This window comes from Conger conger, chromosome 7, assembly GCF_963514075.1.
Source record: "Conger conger chromosome 7, fConCon1.1, whole genome shotgun sequence".
NCBI classification, from domain to species: Eukaryota; Metazoa; Chordata; class Actinopteri; order Anguilliformes; family Congridae; genus Conger; species Conger conger.
This window is the reverse complement of record NC_083766.1, coordinates 33,165,898-33,178,616: the sequence shown is the minus strand read 5'-3', so window position 1 is coordinate 33,178,616 and position 12,719 is coordinate 33,165,898. Positions and strand designations below refer to the sequence as shown.

At 40.9% G+C, this 12,719-nt stretch overlaps 1 protein-coding gene across 1 annotated transcript; it reads right to left on the bottom strand.

Moving 5' to 3' along the window:
* Nucleotides 1–5,419: 5,419 nt before the first annotated feature.
* klhl35 (kelch-like family member 35) lies at nucleotides 5,420–12,719 on the bottom strand. The gene is made up of 7 exons (XM_061249910.1): nucleotides 12,591–12,719; nucleotides 10,824–11,674; nucleotides 9,917–10,101; nucleotides 8,823–8,941; nucleotides 8,297–8,485; nucleotides 6,668–6,856; nucleotides 5,420–5,895 (listed from the first exon to the last, which is right to left on the bottom strand). The coding sequence occupies exons 2-7, from the start codon at nucleotides 11,672–11,674 to the stop codon at nucleotides 5,695–5,697; spliced, it is 1,734 nt and encodes a 577-aa protein (XP_061105894.1). The 5' UTR covers nucleotides 12,591–12,719; the 3' UTR covers nucleotides 5,420–5,694.

The following is a 12,719-nucleotide window of genomic DNA, read 5'->3' as shown; positions in this document are numbered from 1 at the left end:
GACAGTCTTCTGTAAAAAGCACTATACAAATAAAACTGAATTCAACTGAATTTCAATTAATGACATTTCTCTTGAAAGGCAATCATTATATTAGCAAGAAGATTATATTCATATTCTGGCACCTTATTTTTGGAAATAAATAATAAAAACGTGCTTATTTATGCTTTTTTCACTGTATAACTGCCACATGTTAAATAAAATGGTTTTCTTGGAGCATATCACTATTATCTTCACTGTCACTATCATTTTACCATCAACATTTTAGAAAGTTTCCTGCAGTAATAGATGCATCTCTGAGGATGAGCATGTGAGCAGAATTTCTTGAGAATTGTTCCTATCAATATTTTATAACCTGTTTGTTCAGTCATCTGTGGGTCAGATCTCTAGAAAGCTGGTGTATGCTTCCTTAACAATTAAAGACAATATAAAATTGTGTTCTCACAACACAGGAAATTAGGCACCATAAATTAGGCACTATGAACCCCTTTGTCTGAATGAAGTGTATTGGATAAGTTAACTGTTCTTGTTTTTATCAACATCACAAATAAACCCAAACATTTTGTTCGGAGGATAATCCTCATTGCCGCATGATAGGTTTGTGTGCAAAATTTAGCAGTGGCTATATAGTCAGGTCCATAAATATTGGGACATCGACAAAATTCTCCTCTTTTTGGCTCTATACACCACCACAATGGATTTGAACTGAAACTAACAAGATATGCTTTAACTACAGACTTTCAGCTTAAATTCGAGGGTATTTACATCCAAATCAGGTGAACAGTGTAGGAATTACAACAGTTTCTATATGTGCCTCCCACTTTTTAAGTGACCAAAAGTAATGGGACAATTGGCTGCTCAGCTGTTCCATGGCCAGGTGTGTGTTATTCCCTCATTATCTCATTCACAAGGAGCAGATAAAAGGTCTAGAGTTCATTTCAAGTGTGCTATTTGCATTTTGAATCTGTTGCTGTCAACTCTCAATATGAGATCGAAAGAGCTGTCACTATCAGTGAAGCAAGCCATCATTAGGCTGAAAAATCAAAACAAACCCATCAGAGAGATAGCAAAAACATTAGGTGTGGCCAAATCAACTGTTTGGAACATTCTTAAAAATAAAGAACGCACCAATGAGACCACGGAAAATAACTGTGGATGACAGAAGAATTCTTTCCCTGGTGAAGAAAAAACCCTTCACAACAGTTGGCCAGATCAAGAACACTCTCCAGGAGGTAGGTATATGTGTGTCAAAGTCAACAATCAAGAGAAGACTTCATCAGAGTGAATACAGAGGGTTCACCAGAAGATGTAAACCATTGGTGAGCCTCAAAAACAGGAAGACCAGATTAGAGTTTGCCAAATAACATCTAAAAAAGCCTTTACAGTTCTGGAACAACATCCTATGGACAGATGAGACAAAGATAAACTTCTACCAGAATGATGGGAAGAGAAGAGTATGGAGAAGGAAAGGAACTGCTCATGATCCAAAACATACCACCTCATCAGTGAAGCATGGTGGTGGTAGTGTCATGGCGTGGGCATGTATGGCTGCCAATGGAACTGGTTCCCTTGTATTTATTGATGATGTGACTGCTGACAAAAGCAGCAGGATGAATTCTGAAGTGTTTCGGCAATATTATCTGCTCATATTCAGCCAAATGCTTCAGAACTCATTGGACGGCGCTTCACAGTGCAGATGGACAATGACCCGAAGCATACTGCAAAAGCAACCAAAGAGTTTTTTAAGGCAAAGAAGTGTAATGTTACGCAATGGCCAAGTCAATCACCTGACCTGAATCCGATTGAACATGCATTTCACTTGCTGAAGACAAAACTGAAGGGAAAATGCCCCAAGAACAAGCAGGAACTGAAGACAGTTGCAGTAGAGGCCTGGCAGAGCATCACCAGGGATGAAACCCAGCATCTGGTGATGTCTATGCGTTCCAAACTTCAGGCTGTAATTGACTGCAAAGGATTTGCAACCAAGTATTAAAAAGTGAAAGTTTGATTTATGATTGTTAGTTTGTCCCATTACGTTTGGTTCCTTAAAAAGTGGGAGGCACATATACAAACTGTTGTAATTCCTACACCGTTCACCTGATTCGGATGTAAATACCCTCAAATTAAAGCTGACAGTCTGCAGTTAAAGCACATCTTGTTCGTTTCATTTCAAATCCATTGTGGTGGTGTATAGAGCCAAAAAGAGGAGAATTGTGTCGATGTCCCAATATTTATGGACCGGACTGTGTAGGAATTACAACTTCCACATTCCCACAGGACAATTCCGCGACGTCCACCCCGCATGACGTCTAGCTTGGTTCAGCCAATCACGTAATGGCGGGAGCAATAAACTTTCCCGTATAAGAGCAAGACAAGTTCTCGGGATCTTTCTCCTTCTCTTCTCTTCTCCTCTTCCACCTTCTTCTCGACGCACCCTTTTTGGCCATTCGCTTCAGCTCATCTCCTCCGAGACTCGGACAGAGGCTAAATGCTGCACAGCTCACTACCAGGCCCACGGACACACCTAGTTACCTCGCGGTAACTTCGTGGCCTATAGCGAGTGGAAACAGGTGTACGCGGAACGCTACATCAGTTTAGCCCTGCAAAGCTCACCAAAGAACAACCGCAACGAACTTTTCCACCCAGAAAAGGGAACATCCTTCCAGCAACCGAGCGGACCAGACAACAACGCGCGGCTAAGACGGGAACGCCCCAGCTTTGCGCACCTCTCCAGGATACACATTCACAGCACCATCGCGGCTCCTATTAGGACAGCACGTCTTTTGGATCCAATGCGTATGGACTCAGTAAGAGAACGAACATTCAGGCGTAGCCAGTGTTAGCTTAGTCTTAACTGTTTTTGTGAATCAATTTACCTTTCCTTTGTCCAAGGGACACGCGCGCTCGCACGCGCACACACACACACACACACACACACACACACCCTACTACTAACTTCCCCTACTAACTTACCGTTAGTTTATCTGTTCTGTGTTTGTACGTTGTTTAATAAATATATTTTATTAAACCCCGGTGTCACATAGACATGAGAGCCGAGTTAAAGCAGTCTTTCGAAGAACTTCCAACCTTCAGGTTATCGGTATGTTTAATCATTAATATTGGTTATTTTAATTATTAATTAAAATACTAAATTTGTGGTTAGATATTTCTGATAACAGTAATTTTCTGAGACTGATTACCTTTCGCAGTTATACTGCTACATAACATTAACTGGCGCCCCGGTTTCGTAGAGTAAAATCCCTACGTTATTTGGCGGCCCGTGCGAGGACCCTACATAATTTGGAGCCCCGTGCGAGGACCCTGCATAATTTGGAGTCCCGTGCGAGGACCCCTACAACTGTATATGAGAGCTAGTGGCTTGATATACTGGTTGCCTGAAAGGCAAGTTTTAGGCACCTGGCTCCTGCCCCACCTGTATGCCTGCACTTCCCAGACAGCTCTCCTCTCTGTCCTGTTCAAATAAACTTGCACACCAAGTGAACAGCCATTGTTGGGATTGCTTAGCCTTCAATGATACAATTGTGTATCTTGTGACGGCACTATTGTGTAGGCGAGAGACTATGCCGTAAAAATATCCTGAGTACTATGTGTACAGTATGTTAGGACCTTATAAAACCACTAGGTTCGCAGTGGTTTAGAGTCAAAGAGGTCAAAATGAATGAAACTTATTATACAATTATTGTTCATATTATTGCAATATATAATGGTGCAGAATGTAAGTAGTGAAATCACTATATGCAAATGGAATCCAGGAGGTCATATGCACTATAATAAATACGCAATCACAAAATGGCAAAAACATCAATGATGGTGCCCGGGTCACCTCTGAATGTCTATCAAATCAGGTTAATCTCTGGAGTGCAGCTGCCTGCTGACCCAAAGGTAACTTGTATTACCTCCTGTTCACTTTTCAATGGTGTTCCAGGACCTTTATTTAACATGATTATACTGTATATGGAAAACCTATAGTTTGCATAATGCTATTTCAACTCAGTATTGGTGGGAGTTTATGAAACCTTGCTGACTCCCTGGCAGAACCTTACGCACAGTCTGTTCTCCTGCTGAGCCCCCCTCAACACTAAGTAAAAATTAACGCAGAAATCTGTGTTCTTTGTGCCCAGTTTGCCAATCTGTACCCTAGGTTTTGTAAACCGCATGCAAGGATTGCAAAACCAAGAGTACAGATTTCCATGTTTAAATGGCTCCCTAGGGGGTCTGATAAGAGGAACATTTCTGTAAACCACCCTATATTTTCAAGCAGCAAGCTGAAAGTTTTTGAAAATTTAGAAATTATTACTTATTATTTTCAGACACCATGCAGGTGAATCACATACAGTAAGAGAGCTTTCAATCACATTTCACATTTCTTATTCACCAATCCAATACTCTTTGATTCAAAATTATTTTTGAAAATATGTACCAAAATTCAAAAAGGAAAAGGTCTTCTTCTTCCAGGCAGTCCTGATCAAGATGGCAGCAAAAAACACATACAAAACAATTTCACATGGGTAATTTAAAATACATTTAAAAAAACGCATACAAGAAAATTTATCAAGGAGAGGTATTTGAAAAGAAAATACAAACAGTCCATACCAATAATATCCATAACACACTCCACATCAAGTCCATATCAAGTCAAGGATATGTGAAACAGTAGTTTCCTTCAAAGTAGATTATAAAAGACCATAAAAAATATTCAAAGGAGGTAGTACTTCTGAAAAAAAAAATATTTTGTATCTCATTCCATGCCCAAAGTGCATAGAAAGGGAAGTTTGACCAAGTTTTACCTGCACCCTGAGCATATTTAAAGAATATGATTAGTGGATCAAGTGCAGTAGTTCCTGGAAAGATAAAAGACTAGAGATGTAAGTAGGTTGTTTAAGAATAATTAACACATTGTTGGGTAAACTACCTACTTCCATTATAAGGACATGTACATCTCAATCCACTGAAAGTGGACATTTACATTGCAAGCGACTCAGTACGCATACAGTGAGTAGATATTCCCAGAAACCACTTTTGACTATCAGTGCTTCTTTGTTATCTTGTAGATCTAATTGATGAATTGCTTGTTGTCTTTAGTGGATACTCCTCCATGTAGTCTTTCTAATTCCACAAAAGTACAATTTCACTGTTCCAATTCAGTCTTTAGTGGTGCCCCCCCAGCCAATATAAGTAGAGGCCTCCTTCTTCTGATAGGTCCTTATCATATAGACCTTTCGTAATTGTGGCATAATTGTGGCATATTCAGCCTTAAAGCATAACCATTCAGCGGAAAAGTGTAATGTTGCCTATTGTATGCTCATTTTACATCCAGTTTTTTTACTACTATGAAAATACCAAATAATAACAATTCTACCAACCACTAGCTCAACTGTATCATATACCCTTGAAGGTAATATGAATTTCTTTCTGATTTGCTAGCAATTTTTACAAGTAGTACAATTAAATAAAAGTCTGTAATCACTACGGGAAATCTGGGGCCAATGATTTAATAAACGCGTGGCCCGCATTTGCAGGATGATGACATGCATTTTGACAGGAGGCACAAAGTTGGATGTTTTGATAGGCACAAAGTTGGATGCTACAGTTGGACAGTTCAGTTGCTGTCTACAGAGCGTGGCAAAAGCAGCTCTGTATGCAGTGTCCCGGGGAGCCGGTGGGGCAGATCACAGGTCACAGGGCGGGCTTCTGGAGGACCCGCTGGGTGATGGTGACACAGCCGTGGTAGCTGACAGACCTGGACAAGGACGACTCCTCGGTCAGCTCCCCGCTGTCTGGGCTGAAGACCCAAACCCTGTTGGTGGCAGAGCCGTGCTCGTCACGCCCACCCAGGATGTAAACCTTCCCGTCACACACAGTCAGTCCACTGCTCTCCTGGAAGACAGAGAGAAGGCCAGACACCATGAGCACAAGCAGCAGCGTCGCTCCAGAGTAAGGCCTTCCATACTCCTTCATAGTCCCTGAATGTCTCCAGAATCAAGTACTTCAGACAATTAACCTCTGCCACAAATTCACGCACAATTCATGTCCTTGACTTACACTCACCAGGCACTTTATTTTTACTTTATTACACCAACTTATTCATGCGATTATCTAATCAGCCAATTGTGTGGCAGCAGTGCAACACAGAATCATGTAGATATGGGTCAGGAGTTTCAGTTAATGTTCACATCAACCATCAGAATTGGGAAAAAAATGTAACTAAGTGACTTTGACCATGGAATGATTGTTGGTGGCAGAAAGGGTGGTTTGAGTATCTCAGAAACTGCTGATCTACCGGGAGCAAAATATTTTGATTGGCCCAAACAAGTGAATGAACTCCACCTAATGATGGACTCATGAAACCCCCCTTTACTACTTTAAAGTGCCAGAATATTTTGTTAAGACATGGTTACATTTCCTGTAACTATATAACTATATTCCCTTATGAATTAATCCTGGGTAAGAATCCACATTCTATCCCGGTCATTGAAAGGATTTAAAAGTGTGGGAACCCGTAGGAGATAACTTGCATAATATGAAAATAGATGTGAAATTTCCATACTATGGAAATACATAATCATGAATGTAGCACATTTCTTTTTATCTTGTTTTAAACCGTTTTAGCAGTTGTGAGGGGCTTCTCGTCAGTGGATAGTTGGCTTACCAGTTTCATTGGTAACTCTGCAACACTGCTCCAGGTGTCAGTTTCTGGAGAGTAGCTGTACAGCTTGTTCAGAAGGCCCCCAATCACATAAATAGTGTTGTTGAGTGCAGTGGCATTAGTGCACCTTTGTGCAAATGGACTGGGCGCCATGTATGTCCACACATCCTCAACCGGATCGTAGCACTGTATCTGGGACAGAAATGACATCAGAAACACTGTTAGGTACAGTAGCGTTTCATCAGAACTTACGCATGTATTCAACACAGCCTGGCGTCAAACGGTATCAAAGCCATCTTGAGTTTGCTGCCTATTGTTGTAGGCAATCCACACTTTTGAAATGTACTCCCTCTTGATTTTATCTATATACCTGTACAGGTATTAAAAGTGTCTAATTAATAACAGTTAATGGATTGTTTGTTAATGTTAATGGAGTTTAAAGAAGTTTCAATTATCGTTGGTATGAAGCATGCATACACTGAAGCCCAAGGTCTTTGTGTATTACACGTGGTATTCTTGTATTGCTCTGAATGACACACCATTATTGCACCGGCATTCACATTGCATGAAACTGGAAAGGAAAGGCCTGACAGATCAGTAACACAAGTTTTTGTTTTTTAAGTGGATGTTTATTCAGGCATAAAGTAGTACAGTTTCAACCTTGATGGGTCAGAACATGTTTGGAATGCTTGGAATGTTACCATGTTGTGTGTTTGTATGACTATGTATATATAAGTGCAACCACTTTGTTTCTGTATTTGCAATAATCTTGTGCTTGTGTGTGTTTTTTTGGGTTTGTTTTATATTGTGAATGACAAACTCAATTAACTTCAAAAGGCCTTGTCAGACACTTTTCGTATTTGTATTTTAGCTCAAATGAGGCTAGAAATAACTGAAAGCTGAAAATAAATGCTCTGCACAACAGATGTGGGTTTGTGACAGCACCTGGGTACAACACATTTTGGTCTGTACTGAATTTCTTACCTGGACTGAAGCTACATAGATGCAAAATAGAATAACTTATATGCTTATATGCTGCTTATAGTTGTGCAAACTCACACCGATGTTTCACATTGTTGAATACTCCTCCTCATCCCCAATAGTGCATACTTTAAATAAAATTAAAATAAAATTTCTACCACTGGCCCAACCTATGGTTTGATCAAATCTGGACAAAAAGTTACAATTTACAGAGGACTTAGCTTTTGGTTACCACAAGTAATTCATCATTTTAGCCATTTTTTCTCTTCTTATGCGCTTGAAGATAATGTAATTAAAATTATATTGAATAATGGTACCCATTATTTAAGCACTTCCCTAATAATGAGGCCTAAGCCCTGGTTTCAATTTAATTACTAATTTCACATGTTCATCTCCTCCACTGATATAGTCCAGTACATGGGGTTTTGCACAAATGAATGAGAGAAGAGATGTTTTTTTTCCTAATTTTTGTTGTTTGAGTACTCTGGTTATGTCATGTGCAGCTGGGTAAACAGGTTCTGGTATGACTGAGGATTACACAAGCATTATGGCACAACCCAGGGGCAATTATAGATTAGGTTGTAAATACAAATGTGCGCACCATAAAGACAAAGTGTGACCACAGGCAGCGTGCCACAAGGAAGGACTCACCTTATTGGTATTGGATTCATCACTTAATGCCCCTCCAATGACATACAGCTTCCCGTTGCAGCCAACCAATGCAGCGGAGCTGACAGGCTGAAGCAGGGGAGCCACAGTCTCCCATTGGTTATCATAAGAGCTGTAGCACTCAACACTGGACAGCCGCTCATGACCATTGTAGCCACCGACAGCATAGAGCTGCAACCACAAACATGTGCAATTAGTGCTCACTCAGCCACAGTTGTAATATTTTTTGATGCGTTTACCGTCAAGCAGAAAGAAAGACTCCTGCAACTGCTGCTTCTACAGTGACATGGCGTTCTCAAGGGAAAAAATCCATGTGAACCATAATGATGATGATTGTTTTTGCTATTGTTATTAGTAATAGTAGCAGTAGTAGTATAATGAAAAAAAATCATCATCGTCATCATTATGGATCACATATTTATACAGTACTTTTTCACCCAGCAGTGAAAATATTCATTTTCTGTAAGTGAATCTTTTCAATTTCTTTTTAGATGCACAGGTTTCTTACCTTTCCACGGAGGGCAGTCATCTTGTGTCGCCACCTGCCCTTGGTCATGGAGGCTACACGAACCCATTGGTCAAGTTGCGACATGTATCTCCAAACATCTGAGCTGTTGAGCTGACCTCCTGAAAGAGGAAAGCTGTGTTCAACAACAATTCTCCCAGTCTCAACACCAGGGACACGTGGAGTCAATATAACTGCATCACATTTTGAATCCTTGACTGTTCTTAATGTCTGCAGCTACAAAACCTTTCATGTTCTCTAAGGAACATAAATTGATTTTCACCTAAATTGCCAAAATTGATTTTTATATACTATAAGTGTAGTACACTGTTGCTTTAGGGGGATAGGGGAACCATTTACAATAACTTCAGGGGAAGTCATAAAATCACTTCCATAAAACTGAACCTTATTCAGGGCAGTTATCAGCTATACTTTGTACGATAAGGTTGTGATGTAGGGAGTTTAATATATGACAGAAATAAATATACACACACAAACACACACATTGCTATTCATGACAGCAAATGTCTGTAGTGCTCAACAGAACCAGACAACACACAAAAAATAGACAATGCCAGCTAATTGAATACACTGTAGGAAAACACAGTTAGTGTAGCTATTTATTGTTTGTCCTCTCATGAAACACAGGTTGCTTGCAATGAGAAACCCTGGGGAAAATGGAAGGTCTGGTCACCCTATTTTTTTTGGAACACTCTAGTAGTCATATAAAACATCAAATAAATAATATAACACCCTCATATTTCCTTTGTATACAATAGATCAAAAAACTATTATCTTACATTCTACAGCTGCATTATAAAAAATGTTGGTTCACTCATGAAACAGATTGATTGCCTCCTTTCTGTAAACATTTTTTATAATGCAGAATGTAAGATAATTGTTTTATGATCTATTGTATACAAAGGAAATATGAGGGTGTTATATTATTTATTTGATGTTTTATTTGATTTATTTGGCATTCTAACAATAACAACTGGAAAGGGGATTAAAAGCAAATCACTGAAAGGCCTATACGTAGATTCAAATGTATATCAATTAGAATTACAAGTAAACAGTTCTATATTGCATAATTTTACCTGATACATAGATGTCATTTTGAAGCTCACAGGCAGCAAACTCTGACTTTGAGTATCCTGGAATAGACGCGGCTGCAACCCACTGTTTGCTGTGAGGGTTGAACTTCTCAGTGAAAGACAGCATGGCGTATCCTTTTTTGTCACAACCACCGATCACCACAATCATCTCAACTCTGCTCGATGACCTGGACACAAACATACCCCAAGATGAGCTCAACAGCGACACCACAAATACATTTCCTGAAACTGCTTTGCAGCCACTAGCCATAAATGACAAATTTAAGATGGTTTTGTCTCCACTCTAACACTATTTAGCAAAAACAAAGGCAAGAACTCAATGCCCTTTGAATTTTCTCCTTCATCTCAACTGCCTGATGAGTGATGTTGTAGCAGTACCTGGTAATCAGCCATAACAAAACACAACACAAGAAATAGCACAGTAAATCAGACAGAGAAACAAGGTACAGATCAGACAGTTATCTCTTTATTCCTGGAAATAGATAGTACAGTTTATTTTCTATTTCATAGGGGAGGGCTATCTTTATTTTTTTAATATTGTGTGGAATAAAATAACATCCACACTCCGTACCCAATTTTCTGAGCCGGGTTTTCAAGTTTCAGCTTCAAACCGAGGCCAAGAAGAGGAAAATTACAGCACATTTCAATGGCTTGTGTGTCTGTCCTATAATTAGGTATGCACTAACAGGTTTCGACACAGCCTTCTCAGCACTGAAGAGGACTATGTTGAAATGCGTTTCGCTGATGGTTTCTGTAATACAAGTCCTATACAGATACTTGTGTGGCAATGCTTCCAGACATATTTTGAACCTTGTCACAGAAAGTAAACGTCTGTTACCATCTTGCGGTACATGCGTTTGTGTGTGGCGACGGGGGTGGGGTACTATACCTTCTTGGCTGGGTTTGTGCAGAGTTCACCTCTTTCCCGAATGTGTGATACTTCCTGGCCTCTGTCAACAGGGGCTGGCACTCTTTGCAGGCCTGGACGATGTCGTCAGTCTCCACGGTGTTGAGGAAGAAGACGGGGTCAACCAGGGGAAGCCGCAGCAGCTCCAACAGCTCCCGCAGGGCTCCCCTCCTGCCGCTGGGGTCATGGTGAACCCACCTGAGCACAGCCTCCACCAGGACCTCCTCCCGGTCGACCCGCAGCTGCCCGCTGGTCAGCAGCTCCACCAGGCACTCTCTGGTCAGGCCGAGAAACTCCTCGTGCCGGTACACCTCCACAAAATCCTGGTACAGCAGCCGCTGGCACTGTTCCGCCAGCGGGCTGAGGAAGTAGGAGTTGGCGAAGTGCATGATGCTCAGGCAGTTCGAGTGCTCCACCCGGCTCTCCAGGAACCGGACGCAGGCCTTGCTGAGCACACTGACGCCCAGCAGGTCGGCGGCCTTGAAGACGTCCTCCACGTTCTCCTCGTCCACGTCCACCTTTCCCACGTACATGAAGTTGAGCAGGTTCTCCATGGCTGGGGCTGTGACGCCCTGCAGCTGTACCTGGGGCTGCCGGCTCTCCTGCATCTGGCTGTGGAACATGGTGCGGAAGTAGAGGCTGCTGGCGCTCAGAGTGGCGCGGTGGCAGGGGAACTCGCTTCCCTCCACCTGCAGCACCACGTCCGTCAAGGTGCCGCTCCGCCGGTAGGAGTTGAGGACATCCAGAATGTGCCTGGCGTGGCAGGACCCCAGGCAGAAGTCCACCTCTTTTCTTTGGCCCGTCTGGGACTCATTGGCACTTCCGTACCCCATCTTAAAAAGATGTGTGCAACAAAGACTTTGCTCTCAGGTATCAGTCGAAGCCAAATTAACATGTACCTTGTTTTTGGGTCATGTTAAAAATAGTTTCTTATATCAGGCTTGAGTTATATCAAGTTATGTTATCTAAAGAAAAAAAGAAAAAATGCACTTTAAAAAATGCAAAACAAGAACTGAATAAAACGAGCAGGGTTTTAGGTTTTTTACGTTTAAAAAAAAATTGTTTATTTTGTTAATATCAGAATTATTATTTACTGTATATGTGGCTTTTTAAAACCATGTCAACACCTTTGCACTGACACACCAACGTCACTGACAAAAAACATTAACTTCTCTAATATGCAAACTCTGAAGGGAACAAAGAATCCTGAAAAGGGGATGCTTTCATGCAAAATACGTCTCTGCAAACATGCAAACACGGACAAATAGTTCCTACGAGACGCCTTATCCCTAAATACACAAACGCAACTAACTTTGCTGCACAGGCTACATACCGTGAAATGGAATATATCTTAGCGGCAGCTGCGAGACTCTTATCATTTCGAGCCACCCGACAGGGCAAACGAAGCAAAAATGTATTGTTACAAGAGTAGCTATGGTATCCATCGTTAATATTGGTCATAATTGTAATAATAAAGAAACCGTGTAGGCTTTATTTTATATTTCTTTGTTCTGCACTATACGTGGTGTGAGTTGTCAACGAAACAGTTTCCGTTCTCCCTTTGTTCCAATAGTGCGATAATTTAGATAATTTGCCTCAAATTTGGTTATTTGCATACATGCGTGTCCGCAAAAAAACAAAAAACAAAGAAACACAGAGATTCGTTAATAATGACAAATATTTTTCTTTGCAGAAGTCGTATCTAAGTATACTGCTTCCCTTTCAAGCAATAAGAAACAGTCTATTTACCTTTGAACGTCGTTCAGATCTTGCAGAGCTCGAGCGGTGAAAGCTCAGTATTATTGAGGAGCGTCGCTATCCACGGTCGCAGATGCGGTTCATAAATGATGGCGACAGGGATTGATGCCTCTTTATAAA

What these genes read in the sequence shown, in the direction of transcription:
- klhl35 (XM_061249910.1), bottom strand. Translation starts at nt 11,674, where the DNA reads ATGGGGTACGGAAGTGCCAATGAGTCCCAGACGGGCCAAAGAAAAGAG. An exon ending in ATGAATCCAATACCAATAAG is followed by an intron (nt 6,857 to 8,296) that starts GTGAGTCCTTCC and finishes TTTCTGTCCCAG; the next exon opens with ATACAGTGCTACGATCCGGT. An exon ending in CAGAGTTACCAATGAAACTG is followed by an intron (nt 5,896 to 6,667) that starts GTAAGCCAACTA and finishes TCTGTCTTCCAG; the next exon opens with GAGAGCAGTGGACTGACTGT.